Source organism: Girardinichthys multiradiatus, chromosome 3 (assembly GCF_021462225.1).
Source record: "Girardinichthys multiradiatus isolate DD_20200921_A chromosome 3, DD_fGirMul_XY1, whole genome shotgun sequence".
Classification (NCBI taxonomy): Eukaryota; Metazoa; Chordata; class Actinopteri; order Cyprinodontiformes; family Goodeidae; genus Girardinichthys; species Girardinichthys multiradiatus.
Genome location: NC_061796.1, coordinates 12005032 through 12021012, shown reverse-complemented (window position 1 = coordinate 12021012; position 15981 = coordinate 12005032). Strand labels below are relative to the sequence as shown.

General features: G+C 39.0%; 1 protein-coding gene across 2 annotated transcripts in view; it reads left to right on the top strand.

The window, feature by feature from the left end:
- The window catches only part of LOC124866396 (RNA-binding motif, single-stranded-interacting protein 3-like), a 199191-nt gene that overhangs the window by 72990 nt on the left and 110220 nt on the right, over positions 1-15981 (top strand). For both annotated transcript variants that reach the window (XM_047362168.1, XM_047362166.1), the window contains exon 4: positions 13112-13203. In XM_047362168.1, the coding sequence (XP_047218124.1) occupies positions 13112-13203 (92 nt within the window). The remainder of the gene's footprint in view (positions 1-13111; positions 13204-15981) is intronic.

Sequence of the window (15981 nt, the reverse complement as noted above, 5' to 3'; positions counted from 1 at the left end):
GTGTCTCCCAGGTGGCTTGTGGCAAACTTTAAATGAGACTTTTTATAAATATCTTTGAGAAATGGCTTTCTTCTTGCCACTCTTCCATAAAGGCCAGATTTGTGCAGTGTACAACTGATTGTTGTCCTATGGACAGACTCTCCCACCTCAGCTCTAGATCTCTGCAGTTCATCCAGAGTGATCATGGACCTCTTGGCTGCATCTCTGATCAGTCTTCTCCTTGTTCGAGATGAAAGTTTAGAGGGACGGCCGGGTCTTGGTAGATTTGCAGTGGTCTGATACTCCTTCCATTTCAATATGATTGCTTGCACAGTGCTCCTTGGGACGTTTAAAGCTTGGGAAATCTTTTTGTATCCAAATCCGGCTTTAAACTTCTCCACAACAGTATCTCGGACCTGCCTGGTGTGTTCCTTGGTCTTCATGATGCTCTCTGCACTTTGAACAGAACCCTGAGACTATCACAGAGCAGGTGCATTTATACGGAGACTTGATTACACACAGGTGGATTCTATTTATCATCATCAGTCATTTGGGACAACATTGGATCATTCAGAGATTCTCACTGAAGTTCTGGAGTGAGTTTGCTGCACTCAAAGTAAAGGGGCCAAATAATATTGCACGCCCCACTTTTTAGTTTTTTATTTGTTAAAAAAGTTTGACACATCCAATAAATTTCATTCCACTTCACGATTGTGTCCCACTTGTTGTTGATTCTTCACAAAACATTTACACAAGAATCTTCACACAAGAATTGTATATCTTTATGTTTGAAGCTTGACCAGTTCAAGGTGGCAGAGTACTTTCGCGAAAGTCATTTGTGTTAAAGTGACAATGATTGCGGGTATTTACAAACACAGAGGTTGTTCCACTAGTTATTATACAGTTGAACTGAACAGTTGGACAGCGGTGGGGATGAAGGACCTGCGGTAGCACTCCTACCTGCACTGAGGGTGTCTCAGTCAGCCACTCAAGAAGCTGATCGGCTCCTCTACAGTCCAGTGCAATGGGTGAGAGATTATGTCCATGATGGATGTGAGCTTTGCCAACATCCTCCTCCTCAGGATCGTCTGCTGGGCCCCAGACTACTGGGGATAGGGGGCAGAGGGGGCTAGTAGACAGTCTGTATGGGATGGCCAGGAGGCATGGGTGTGGAGGGGCTGGCTGTAGATGAAGGTAGTCAGGGGAAGGGAGGAGTGTCTGTTGGGCTGGGGACGTGTGAAGAGGGGGGAGCAGGAAGGGGGGCAGAGGGAGTGGGGGGAGAACTAAACCTGCTGAAATAACAGTTTAATTAATCTGCCCAGTGCTAGTCTCCATCAGCATGGGGAGGGGGGCAGAGGTGTATATTTTATAATTTTGTATATTTGCCGTTTATGCTTACCAACTGTGGCTTTCTTGTACTTTCTTGGGAATATTTGTTTATGATCACATTACATCAAATTCTGAAAAAAGTAAACAAACTCCAAACTAATTTTAGTCTAAATTATATTTGTGCGATGAGATTGTTTTTGAAACCATGTCATGGCAATATAGCAAGTTTTGATTGTTCAGTGCCAGCTTTGGGATACAAACCGTATTATTATTTGTTAAAAAGAAATAAAACTTAAAATCAGTGCATGATTCACTATTTTCTAGAACCACATGAAGGAAAAATAATTATACTACTCCTCTGTATGAGCTTATCACACTTAAATGATTGTGAAGACTTTAATTGTCCTGTAACTTGAGTCAGCTTTAGCCAAACTTTAGCTATCAGACAGAAGGTCTCAAACTTAACTTAAGCAAGTTTAAGCAACTACACAGTGGAGTTCAGCTTTGTGGCTGCAGGATCTTCGATCATGTGGTTGTGAAACAAATCCAAATCAAATCCCTTGCACCATTGTTCTTGACATCTAGTTTGAATGGTTTTGGTTTTGTTTTGAAAATGCGGTAAAGCAAATCATGGCCTAACTTCTCCATTTTATTGTCATTTGTCCAAAGGACATTGTTCCAAACCTCTTGTGGTTTGTTCCAATGCTAGTTTGCAAAGAGAATTCCTCTGCCAAGCTTTTCACTGGCATCCTTTTTAAAACAAGCCAAAAACAAGTCTTTTTTTCCATTCGTACTGTCAAAATATATATAGTTTTGAATGCTTACTAAAGCTTATACCCTGAATATTTGCCCCCTTACTCTTTTTTTCAAAGCACTGCATAAGCCTTAGTAAGTAGCGATGAGTCCTAAGTTCAGCTCTGCTGTTTGGTCATTTTTTTGAGCATGGCCAGACCTCATGGAAAGCTGGTCATCCTTTCCTGGGAAGAATGTCAACTGTCTTATAGATTTTCCTTTCATAAGTCATCTTTATTTTGTTTTTGTAACAACTTAAATTATTCAGTGGGAGAAAGAATGTAAAATTAAAGTTAATTGCTTTAAAACTGACATTTTATTAACTAAAACTAATTAGATGCTTCTCTTTAAAATATGTTTTTACTCTATTAAACTATTTTGTAAAAATAAACTATTTAGTAAGGTTTCAAGCAAAGGTTTAGACAAAAAACTCAATGAAGCTATTATGTTCTGATTTGCCACCAATAAGAGTGAGCTGCAGGGTAAATTAGGGGTATTGTTTTTAACAGAGAAGGCTCTGTTGTGATTGGCATGCATTGTCACTGCCTTAGTCTCTAATGGTGCGTTCGGATCTAACGCGATTTGAGCGTCAAAAAGGTGTCCAATGCTTCAAGTTGCTTGTGTACTTTGAAGTCAGACGCTGAGCGAAGTGTGGAGAGAGAAGTGTGGGAGGAGCTACACTTGGTTATTTTAATTTGCTGGTCTCTTGTGTACAATGGCAAATGCAATCAAGAGAGTGGCTTGGCTTTATTTGCTGAATAATGACAGGATGGGCACAAACCGCAACAATAGTGCCCCTTTTTCCACTGGCTCATTTTAGAAGCTGTGACTCCACTCCACTTGGGTGGGGGGTGGCAGGACAAGCAGCGAGGAGAGATGCTGCTGTTTGGACTGGTGAAGCTCCAGAGTTCCCCTGAAGAAGTTCCAATTTTATGAGGAAGTTTTTGTCTCAGCCATGGCAATAATAAGGACACGGACTTTAAAGCGCATAACTGCAGACTTTTAACCACGGTAAAGTTAGTTTTAGATTGGATATTCCTGCTCCACGGATACAGTGGGACTTCCTCCCATTTGATCCAAGGCAGACAGTCTGATTACGGGCAGCTGCTTTCTGCCTGCTCACTCCTCCTGCAGACACTGGTTCGCAGTTAAGGACATTCAGTAAATGTCAGAACCAAACTGTTTCATGGTCATGGTGGTCTTGTTTTGTGTGTTTTGAGGGAAATGTTTGTGCATCTGAACAGCTGATGAGCTGATTTAGGATGTTATTAAATACAGTGGTCCGACTGTGTATAATTCAGACAGCTGATGAGTCCTTTTTTGTTTTCATTCTTCAGGCATAGTTTATGATTAGTAAATTGTAAAATGGTCCTTCCGTCCCATGATAAAATATGTCACTATATTACAAACCTGAGCTTCTCTGATTGGTTGATGCGCCATGTAAACCTCTAAATATTCAGATTTCCCAACTCTAGCATCTGCCGCTTTGGACATGTGAAAAGTGCATCAGACACTAGAAATCTCAAAACGCACAGCGCGTAACATGCAAAACACATCACAACGCGCCATGCCAGGCGCGCCAAACGTGCTGCAGGACCTCTCGAATTAAGTCAATAGTAACATAACTCCACTTGATGAAACCAAAACAGTGGTGCATCATACATACTGAATGGACAATGATGGGCCCAACACAAAATGCATTTTTATATATGCCAACAATCATGGCAAGATGATCAACAATTGCCCCTTTTTCTTTGCTTGTAAAAACCCCCAGGCTTTTGAAAGCCCAGGGCCTCTTTTGATTTACCTTGGCAATTTCACTTTCCCGGGCCCCCTGTTCTTAGGTAGGACTTTTCAGATTTTCCTGGGATTGTTAAATGGCGGGATTGTGTGCAGCAAGGCATGGCACCCACCAGCTGCAGTGATGGTGCTGTGAAGTGTGTTACAGATATATTGTTTTTGTACCATTAGTTTGTCACAAAAAGTTTTAAGATATTTTTTAAGCGAGAAAGTAGACATCAAAACGTCATCTGTGCAGTCAATCAAGAATGAGCGTACTTTAAAATGAGTTTTCAGAGCAGCAGAATTTCTAAGCTAACCATATGGTTGGACTGGGACTTCTCCACTAACAGCTACTATCTGTTTGTGGTGGCTAAAAGCGAATATAAAGCATTAAGTAGGTATGTGGTGAATAACCGCAAGTACCAGAATATAAAACAGAATTCTTTGCCCATTGTAGGCATTAATAATAAAATGTTTCGCCACAGTTCTGTAACAAAGAAAATATTTAATGCAGTACTGATGATCAGAGCACTTTAAATTTTCCATGTACAGAAAAAGACTCATTTGCCTATGATTATAAACCTAACTTAGTGGAGTGTGATCTTTTTTTGTTTTCCATTTTTCAAAGTTTTATGCAGATAGATCTGTAGGAAAAGAGACCACAGTTCCAGGTTTGAATACAGTTTCCCAAAAGCTCTGGGATCCTCTTCACTCTCCTGTCTTTCTACTCCAGTGTCTGCTCATCCTTTACTTTATATAAATATTTGCTTATGATTGGAGAGTAAATGTATCAATTCCTTTTACTTCCAGACTATCCGTTTTTCTATTCTCATAAATAGGATTTATTCTAAAAACATTTTTCTGTAGTTATCTGTTATGGGTTTATCTGATGATGATGCTAATGAAGGAACAATAAGTGGGTTAATCAGTGTTTGGTAGTTATTGTAAATGAATCATGTAGATGTAAAACAACAACTCTAGCCAAATGTAAAATAATGATTTAAACTTTTCCTGCTTATGCATCCAATGCCAAAGGAGTAATGGAAGGAAATAATTAGCTCTATAACTCCAAAGCTGGTCATCATCTGTTATTTATCAGTTGAAAAAAATATTCATTAGCTAAGAGTCTATTAAACTGAGTAAAGGATCTTCTAGACTGAGGGTGTGGTGCAGTTTTCTTCAAAACTTCCTCATACGTCATTAGGCTGATTCACATAAATGGTTCGTGGCCTTTCTGAGCAATGGCAACAGAAGGCACCCAAATCCTCAGGATTCCTTTTACACATGTAAAACAAACTTTAAATCCCGGGGCTTTTGGTGCTTTTTGGTGACAGCAGCTTTAAAACCAATGGGGCATCAGTTTACATTCTAAAAAAAAAAGACAAGTCCGTAATTTATTTTTATTCAGAACAAAACTTCAGAGTTAAAGGGTCATCTTAAAATTCACTGAAAACATTGTTAAAAATTAGAAAAAATATATAGTTTAAAACTGAGGCAAGATAATTTAAATGACTTTTCTAAAAAAGCTAGACGCTTGAAGATGAGTTATTAAACATGTAGAATTAATCAGAATATAATAAATATATGGATTTTTATTTAAACTATATTAGCTAAAGATATCTTTTACCACTCTATTGTGTTGTTTATCTCAGGGGCAGAAATCATTTAGCACTGTACCCTGACAGTATTCTAGATGCATGTTTAGAAATGACCAAAAATTAAACCTCCAAATGTTACCATCTAACATCAAGCTGTATTTTTTAAATTATATTTTTATGATCCCTTTACATTGAATCTAACAGCTGCAGCAGAAGCAACAAAGACAAACTTTGCAGACAGTAACACTCACAAGGATTTTAACTGCTCATGATGCGGACTTCAAACTTCTCTTAGTCAGTTGTTAACTGACAATGAAGGAGTTTCATTATCAGTTGGTCATTAGTACTGTACAACTGGATAAGTGTTGGTTTGATTGCGAAGGCATTCAGCGTGGACAAGATAAGTGCTTAGCGTGACTAAGAGAGTTCAAATTGGCACAGAGAGTTCTCTTGGAAAGAGAGGGATGGATGGGCGGATGTAGAGACTGGCGGCGGGATGGTGGTAAAAATAAACTGAGGCTGACAGAAAAGGAAGGCGACACTTTGAAACTGATGATTTAGCAGACATCTTTTCAGGAAGGTTGGTAAGAGAGGAAATAGAGGGTGTTCTTTGTTTTGTAGACACAGAGGTAACAAAATCACACAATCTGGCTTTAATAACCCATTAGCACGCTGCTGCTGTCATTTGAAAACCTTTCATATTCCTAATTAAGTTGATCCATTATTTTCTTTTTGAAAAGCTAGACTTTTTTGAAATGAAGCATTAATGATGTATTACTTCATTTAAAAAGGGAAACAAAAGATTCTCTAAAATAATGTGATTTTCTTACATTTTCTTTATGTTAACCGCAAGTTCGCAATAACAATTTTCTAGTTAGCAGCATGGGAGCTTTCATTTAGTGAGCAGAGCACAGGATGGAGGAAGGGAGGGAGAGGAAACCACTTTAGATTGTAAAGGATTTCCATCTCCCAAAGACAAGCAGTCTCTCTCTCTCTCTCTCTGGCTCTCTCTCTCTGTCTATCTCTGTGTGTTTTATTGTTCGAACCATGAATTTTATGGAAATCCTAAAGGACAATGTCATCTAGACTTAAATTGGATTTAGATGCATTGGTATGGCCTCCTTCCACTGTTGCTAAATTATAAATATTCTAACAGAAAGAGTTGGACAAAATGCCTCCACTGTGATGTAAAAGCTCATTATTATTATTACTGCAAATGCATGATGCCAATTTCTGCTTATAAGGATGGCAAAACCAGTTTGGGACAGATTTTATCCTTGTAATTATCAAAATCATCACTTTATATTTACTCAGGTTATTGCAAAAATAAAAATGTAGGGATGCATGTACTTTTTTATGTCACTGTATGTTGAGTCCAGATTTGTTAAACTGTCCATAATCAAAAAAGATGAGCATCTGCTCCCAAATTTAGCAAGTGTCCATCCGGGAATAAAGGACCTTGAGCGACATAATGAATCTCCAGCGGTTCCTGGGGTCTGTGTTGTTTCTGATACTTGACCCAGGACCTCAATAGACCAAGAGACAAAAACCTTTTTCAAAAGAGAGCGATGAATGGACTGAAAACCAATCGTTCACTCTGTTCGAGGCATTTTTGCCCAATGGCAAGATGGCCACTTGGAAATTCTTCATTCACGCAGGTAGAAATATAAATAGCCTCTTGGTTTATGTGTATTATTTTGTGTCTGACCCAACACTCAACTGCGCGATAGTTGTAAAAAGCACAGCCAGCCTCAGATGTCTTTAGAATAACTTAAAATGTGCAGGGTGAAACTAAATTACATGCCAACATCTACAGTGACTCAATATTTTATTTACAGAGCATGTACCAGACGCCTGAGACATGAATTCAATTTTCTGGAACTGTAATACAGAGAAGGCATTTGATATTGGTATATCACTGTAAACAGACCTGCTCCCAGACGTGGTTCCTGGTTACATTGCAGATTAAATCAGCAGCTTCTAGTTTTATGGCTGTAAACTGTGCTTTAATCACTGCTGTGTTTTTAGTCTACTGACACCTTCAGTTCTGACTAATCATAAAGAATGGTTCACCCACTGCAGTTACCCTGTTCAGATTGAAAAAAATATATCAATTTCTAAACACCAGTTTTAAAGCTATTCCTATCTGCCCTACTGACTTTAATGCCAGAAAGATCCACATTTTCATATTAATGAAACTAAATAGATACAAAATTATAAGAGACCAAGCAGACATATTTTGAATTATGAGATACTGACTTTTCTCTGGCCAGCTGGAACTTGAAGGCAATGAAACGGGCCAAAATTATTACATTTCAAGAATATTCTTTGGACTTTATCATATGTATTATATAATAATTTTGTCACTGTGTGTTGCTGCTTCTACTGTCAGCACTACTTTTTAATTTTACATCAACCATTACCACAATTACTATCCTATTAATAAGTAACTGCTGGTTTATTTTAAACTGTGAACTAAAAGAACATTGAATGACATTAAATAAGGATTTGACATTTTGTGTAACATCACTTAAATATGGAATTACAAACTGAAGTTTTTTGTTTTTTTTTAATTACTCTAGAAAAACCTAAGAAGTAGTTGACAAATGTTCATATTTAATTGACTTTTTAGAATTGGAAAATGCTGATGTTAATAAGTAGAGATGTACTAATCAGAGTCGCATATTTGTTTTATCTTTGATTTGCTAATTAATTTGTTTTTTTCAGGAACTATAATTAGCACCTAAATATACTTTCTTGGTAAATTGTAAAGTAAACTGTCCTTGTAAAATGTTTATGTAAACTTTATTAAAAAAACAACTGGAAGTAACAAAGCTGACTCACTGTGATGGAAATCTAAAAATACAGTGGAATCCCTCAGGATATGAGGGAATCTACATAAACATAACCCAACCAAAAATAATTACAGAATTTCATCTGTACCCCACTCTAAAACACTTATTGGCTAGTTCTTGTTCTTATTCTCTTAGCTTCAAACTGCTGAAAGATGCCATATCATAAGAGTTTGTTCTGAAAAATCCATTTATTCATTCAAAAAACAACTCCACCCTAATATTTCAGAGAACAAAGCTCTAATTTTCTTATGTTACACCTTCTCATTCAAAGAGTTTTTGATAAGTTCGTCCGAGTCACCAGCCTCAGAAATCGCTGGTTATATATATTATGCCTCCCTATTCTCATTCAATAATCTTCACCTAATCAAGCATGCAAAAATTGTGGTAAAATAACTAACTAAACAAGATAAAACAACATTGAGTGTGTATGAAGTCAAATCAGCAGTTATGGCAAAACAATAGAAAATATGGTACTGAGCATAGCTTTGGGAGCGGCCTTCACCAGGCTGCAGTCATAAAACCCCCAAAGTTTGAGCTCAGTGAAACACAAAGGGTCGTTTAGGTGGCAACCAGTGGAAAAACACAGAGTGAAGACAAAGAAATAGTGAGTTTTCACCATGAGGTTCTAGCAGTCCAACTTTAAGTTCATCTGAGTCTGCGCTCAGGTGCTCAAAACACAGTGAGACGCACAGTGAGATTAATAACTGAGCCTGGCATACATATTATGTCCTAAATCAATCAACCCTCTGCATATTCTGTATTTAATCAGTTAGGCATTTGTTAGTGAGAAATATGAACATTTTCTAAATTCTGTGGAATAAAATGAAGGCATTCGATCAAACTACAGTTAAATATTGTATATGCATTCTAGGTAAGATGAACATTTGTGTTGTGCCGCTTGTTACATTAATTTGATTACTTATATAAGTAGCAGTAGAATTCTTGTGTACATAGACAACTTTAGCTCTTTTAATTCCTGTATATATCTTTTTCTATGATTGTCTAGATCTTTAAATGTCAAAGTGAATTGCTTGTGCATTATGCGTTTAGTATGTTTATGTACTAGAGGAAGAACGTGTATGTGGACTTGTATAACCCTGTTTTGGCTAAATAATGGGTTTCTCATTAGCCATTGTATAAATATTTGCGTGTGCAGGACAGATCTTGGTGTGAAAGCAGCTTGCTGCCTTTGAACAATTAAAAAAATGGAAAAAAAAAAAAACAAAATCTTCTGTGGCTCCAAATTTGGGGAAAAGGCAGAAAGAAAGACAGGAACAGATGTTATGAGTGAAATGTGGGTATGTGTAAATGTGCAAGAGAGAAATAATGTCTCTCATTTGGAGCATGTTTATATTGAAGATACATGAACTGCAGTAAGACGCTAAACATAAGAATTGCATAGTTGTTTTAGCACACGGCCCACTCACTGCTGTTGTACTTTCTGAATGTCTTCTAATGTGTTGCTTACCCCTGCTGAGGTTTTTTTGTTCTGTCAGACTCTATTCTGCTAAGAATAGAGTCTGAAATATTATTTTTTTTTCCCCTCCTATCTTACTTTACCTTTTATTTTTTTTTTTATTTTTTTTTTTTTTTAAACCATGTCCTGTCTGGCAGAGTATCGCTCAGAATTGTTGTCTAAGTGTCAAGAAATTGCCCAACAGATTTACTTTCACAAGCAGAGCATCACAGCTAATGCTTTAAAGCTCTGCTTGATATTTATAGAAGAAACTTTATTATAAACTTCTTTGGGAATATTTCAATTGTTATGGACACGGAGACTGAAATGAAAAGGAAAAAAGAAGCTCAAAAAAGAGAGAGATGGGGAAAAAGGGGAGAAAAGGAGGAAAGAGTGGAGGAGAGAAAGAAGGATAAAGAGAATACAAGATTACACCCTGCTTGCTTATACACCTGCAGCTGTTTTTTTTTTTTTTTTAACAAAATAGTACACGGTAGTTCTCAATGTAAGATGTACTTAGTGAGAGGTGCAGCCCAAAATAGAACATCTGTGTATCTGTCAACACCTGAAGCTTAACACCTGTGAGTATGGGTGTGGAAGCGCTTTTGTATACAAAGTTTCTCCACAAAAATATGCAATAGCGAGTGTGAGGACCCACAGGCCTGCCCCATGGTCCCTGGACGGACACTGAGGAGATATGAGTCACATACATCTAAAGGCCCCCCCAAAGCACAGGAACCCCAGGAGAACCACCGCTGGGACTACCGCAACCCCCCCAGAGAAGAGCAGTGGACAGTCCCACGGTAACCACCCAGCAGCGACAGTTCAGAAGCCCCACGGAGCCGCAGCAACAAGTCCACAGGCCCCGCCGGCAGCCGTCCACGCCCGAGCAGATCCAGCCATGGACCCAGAGGCCCAAGACCCCGGGACACACCACCCCCCAAGCAGAGGCCCGACAGAGCCCAGGGGGCCAGGCCCCGGCAAGCAGCCACCGGGAGTTAGCCAGCCCACACCAAAGCACCCGGCCGCGGACACCGAGAACCACAAGTACACCAGCGGGCAGAGACTCCAACCACACACAGTCACAATCACCCACTCCCACCCTCATGCATACACATAAAATCACTCACACCCAATGTAAGGATAAACAACAATGGACGTCATACACTCACTCACACTCCCCATGCATACTCTATACTCCCAGGTCCAGGCGCCGGTACCCCCTCGGGGCAGCTCCCTCCTGGGGCAGAGGCAGGCAGACAGTGCCGGTACTGCCCAGACCCGGGTGACCCCGGCCCAGCTCCCACCCCCCTGCCCCGAACCCAGTCCCCAACAACCCTCATCCACCTCCGGAGAGGGGGCGATGTTCAATAGAGGGATCCACATGGCCCAAAGCAAGCCTCCAACCGGAGCTGCCCCAGGACGGAGCAGTCTCGACCCCCCAATGAGCTCCGATCCCAACCCCATGAGTCTCCCACCCCCAGTGAACCCCAACAAGAACCTCCCCACAGGGCCACCCCCAACAAGGACACCGATATCAAACACATCCCCCCGAACCCAAACGGCACGAATCCCCACCCCCACAGGGGCACACCCCCACAGGTAAACTCCGTGGCTGAGAAGCCGATGAAGCCACACCCACACAGCGCAAGCTCCACACACAGCCTCGCTCTAAGAACCCCCGCCGCACCCCGCTCCCCCACCACACAGCGCGCCACAACGGCAAGGCAAGGGCCCTGCGCAATGCCACCCCCGCCCACCGGCGCAACAGGGCAGACCCCACCCAGCACCGCACCCACAACCGGACCCCCGACCCCACACCATGATGGGACAAACTCATCCACCAAGAGGTCCCCGGCCAGTGGCAGGCACCCAGGGCCAGTGACCCCACCACACCCCCCTCAGGAACAAAAAACACTACATCACTGCCTCTGCAACAACCGCCCAGGGAGAAACACTATCCAGCTCAGCTCCACCATCGCCGCCCAGCCGATCCAATCGCCAGTTATCCCACGCCCTAGAAGTGGACACATTTGATGGACAAATATGATTTTTTTCCCCCTCCTATCTTACTTTACCTAAATGTGTGATTTCATTACTTTTCATAGATTTTACCAGCGAAAACCAAACATTATTAGTAACTTGGACTTTAGCTGCTCTTACGCCAATGACCCAGCTTTCTTAATTAGATTACTTAGTTCACCAGTAAAAGTTATATATTATTAGCACCTGAAAATGTGGATTAAAGCTGTTTGTACCAGTGACTCAGCTTCACTAGTTAGGATTCAGTGGAATGATGAGACTTCTTAGCACAAGATGCTTTCCCCTACATAGAGGACTTAATAATATAATTACCTCTATAGAAAGATTGGTTTAGAACCAGCTCTTACTAGTAAAACCCAAAGGATTATTAATGTTATCTGTATCATTGTAATATTGACCAGAGATTTTTAGATTTCTCAGAAGGATTCATAGATTTTTAGATTTCTTAGCATTTGATTTGTTTTTCTGTGTTCTTTGTGATTGTATTGTAATTGTATGTACAGCGCTTTGAATGTCTCGTTACTGAAAAGCGCTATATAAATAAACTTACCTTACCTTAATGCACTCATGCATGGACCAAAAGTCTCATAATCTTTGTTCACGCTTTCAACATACAAGTGCATGCAGTCTCAGTTACATTTCAGACAGACTGAGGACAGCCTGTTTGCCTCTTGACATCTCTTCCCAGCTCTCACTCATGTGACCTAGTAAAGCAGGACATGCACTATTTCTGAAAGTAGAGATTTATGACTGTGTTTAGACCTTTTGTCCTCCGAATCTTCCTGTAGGGCCCAACCCAGATCCCCACAGCACCAGCGTTCTAGCAGATGCAAGGACACTCACAGAAACGAAAAAATAATGCAGTTTGTTAAATTTGCGAAGTGCACAGACAAAGTGCACATGAAATGCAGTCTGATCCTAATGCTAGCAAATGACAAAATGTAATCATACCCTTGTACAACTAAAACAGAAACTAGCTGAAACTTGAATCACAAGTCAGAAATAAAAAGCAATCTGTTTAATGTCCTGAGCCTAAAGCTTTCATCAGGTAGGTTGAGGTTTCCATGAAATACATGATCTTACTTGATTTTGACACATTTAATAGTTTTATACTGTGCTGAAAACAAAATAGGCTCTGATAACGATTGCCCTGGCTTGCAAGCATATTTCAGACAACTAGCTGTTTAAAGTCATCTTTTTTGTACTCCTTTCCAAACCGTACTTCTTTCCCATGAATTTACAAATTTTCTCTCAATTTTTCTCTCGTTTGGTTACAGGCTATGGCTTTGTGGACTTTGACAGCCCTGCGGCAGCCCAGAAGGCTGTGGCCTCGCTTAAAGCCAGTGGTGTCCAGGCACAGATGGCGAAGGTAAGCTTCATCTCACCCTGCTCTCTCTGGTCTGCTAAATTTCTAGGTGTTGATGCACTGTTTGGGTATTTCGATGTTTTGAAGGCTATACCTGAAGGCCACTTAATATTGTAAAGATAAAAAGTACAATGAAGGATAATAATTTCTTCAATGATTTTTGACTTTATTTTATGTAACGTTTATTTATGTTAAACTCACTGGTGGAGTTATCATTGAGTCAAATAGCATAGTGTGCTATAGGTGAAGTTAATAATTTACATTTTCACATTGACATTATCAAAAAACTTTGCAGGATGGACAATCTGACAACCATCCTACATACTATGTTTTGCTTCTACGTACTCCAGCATTCATATGTTGTATTCCTGTTGCTAATGTCTTAAATCAAAATTCATTGAGAACACAAATATTGACCTGTTATGCTTCTTAAACCTTTCCACATTTTGTTAAGTTGTAACTAGAAACATGTATTTATGTATCATGATAGACCAGCACAAAGTAGTGTACAGTTCTGAAGTAGAATAAAGAAATGTTTTTCTTATTATTATTACAAATAAAGTTTACATAAATTGCCCTTACTTTGTAAAACCCCCTCTAATTACACCTCAAATTTATTTTGCATATAGCCATAGACTGACATTTTGACCATTCTCATTTAAATTAGATGGATATTGTCTGTGAACATAATTTTTAAAGTCTTGCTTCAAATTATCAATTGGATTTGGGCCAATCTAACATATACATTTTCTCTGATCTAAACCATTCTATTGTATCTTCAGCTCCAATTTTTATACTGAAGAGCATCCCCACAGCATGAAGCTGGCACCAACATTTTTCACTATAGGAATGGTGCATTAATTGTCAGGTTTTTCTACACGAATTTGCATGTGGGTGAAAACATAAAATTTTGGTCTTATCTGACTGTAGCAAATTGTCCCCTACATGACTTATGGCAAACTTCAAATGGACTTTCCCAGTCCTTTTTAAAGATCAGATTTGTGGAGGGCAAATTGCTGTTGTTGACAGATTCTCACACCTTAGCTGAGGATCTCTGCAGCATCTTCAGAGTTTCCCACTTGGCTGCTGTAATTAATGATCCCTTTAGCTAGCTGGTCAGTTTAGATAGACAAGCATGTTGTGGTAGTTTTCCAGTTGTCACATGCCACACTTGAAATTATTTGCAAAATAAAAAAATAAAAATAATAAAAATGTACCATTTGTATAATTTTCCTTCTGTTATGTGCTACTTTGTGTTGGTCTATGACATAAAATCCCAATGAAACACATTGAAGTTTATGGTCTTAACATGAGAAAATGTGAGAGTTTGAATGGATATGAATACCATTGCAAAACACTGTAAGACATACCTAGAGTGAACAGATTGGAGAAGACATGATATGATGTAACTGGAAGTTAGGTTAATTTATTGTTCTTTCACTTAAGTATTTACAGAAAAGATTAGCACTCTCATTAATCTCAAAAGTGAGGGTATGTTGGAACTGCATATTGTCTGATAGCTGCCAAGGTACGAATACAAAACATCTTCCCAATAAATTCATTTTGAGGACTGACCGATTCTCTAATGACACACTCAAAGACAATGAATTGTATCCACAAGTCATTATGATGTCATTAGCAAGACCGACTCACTCCTTCTAATCATTATGGTCCACTTTAAAATCATCCAGTTATTACAGAGATATTAAGTAATAAAGAATTATGACTCCCAGGTCTAAGATGATAGCTTCCAAATACAAAGCTTAAGATTTAGCTTAAGACAGCAGCTCAGTGTGTAAACCTATACATCTAGACAGGTTCTGTTTGAAAGTTATTTATTTTATAGATGGTCAGTGACTTTCGAGAATTTAAATGTTACATGTAGCAGTTTGGTACAGCTAGAGTTTGCTAAAAGATGGTGTTTATCATAGAAACTAGTTGTAATGCACAGCTGCTAAAGTACTCCCTCTCATTATCTTGTAGCAAATAAATTCAGTAAGTGGCTAAAATATTACACTGTGACACTCCTTCAAAAAGCATGATCAACAGTAGAAACAGTAGAAGGCTTTTATATAGTATGCCTGAAATGCCTTGATGGGACACCTGTGTAATAAAAAAAAAAAGATATTTTTAAATAAATATTTGCCCATATTTAATATTGAAACATGTTTAAATCACTTTAATTTAAACATGTTTAAAACATATTTTTCAATAACCTACTGTACCTGCTGTACTTGAATGCAGATGTTGGGGGAAAAAAAACCCGACTCATCAAAAGAAATTACTCCAACTTGCATCTCATATGGTTTACAGAGTTTGTAGTGAACTTCGGCTGATGTATCTTTAGTGTTTGTAATACTTATGTTTGACGTTTTAGCTGTGTAATTCGGGCCATGTTTACACGACAACCTTTTCTGGGGAAAACAGAAAAGCTTGGTTGCCTTTCTACTGTTCGTTTACATGAAATGTAAATGAACAGAAATGTGCATCATTTTCATGAAAATATTGAAAATGGTGCACATTTCTTTCCTGAAAATCACACAATTTGAAATGGGGTTCCAGAGTGCAATGGTTTGAAAATGTCCCGGTCTCCATTGACGTGTACACGAGAAAATTAGAATCTTTCTTACAGGGCAGTATGAATTTCAGTATGACTGAAATTAATGCATTCATGGACAACATAACAATTGCCAGCCAGTTTAAAACCCACAGAAGACGAAGATTGCGAACTATTTATTTTGCTGCTGACTGTTTGAAACTAATGACGGTTCCCCAATAAAG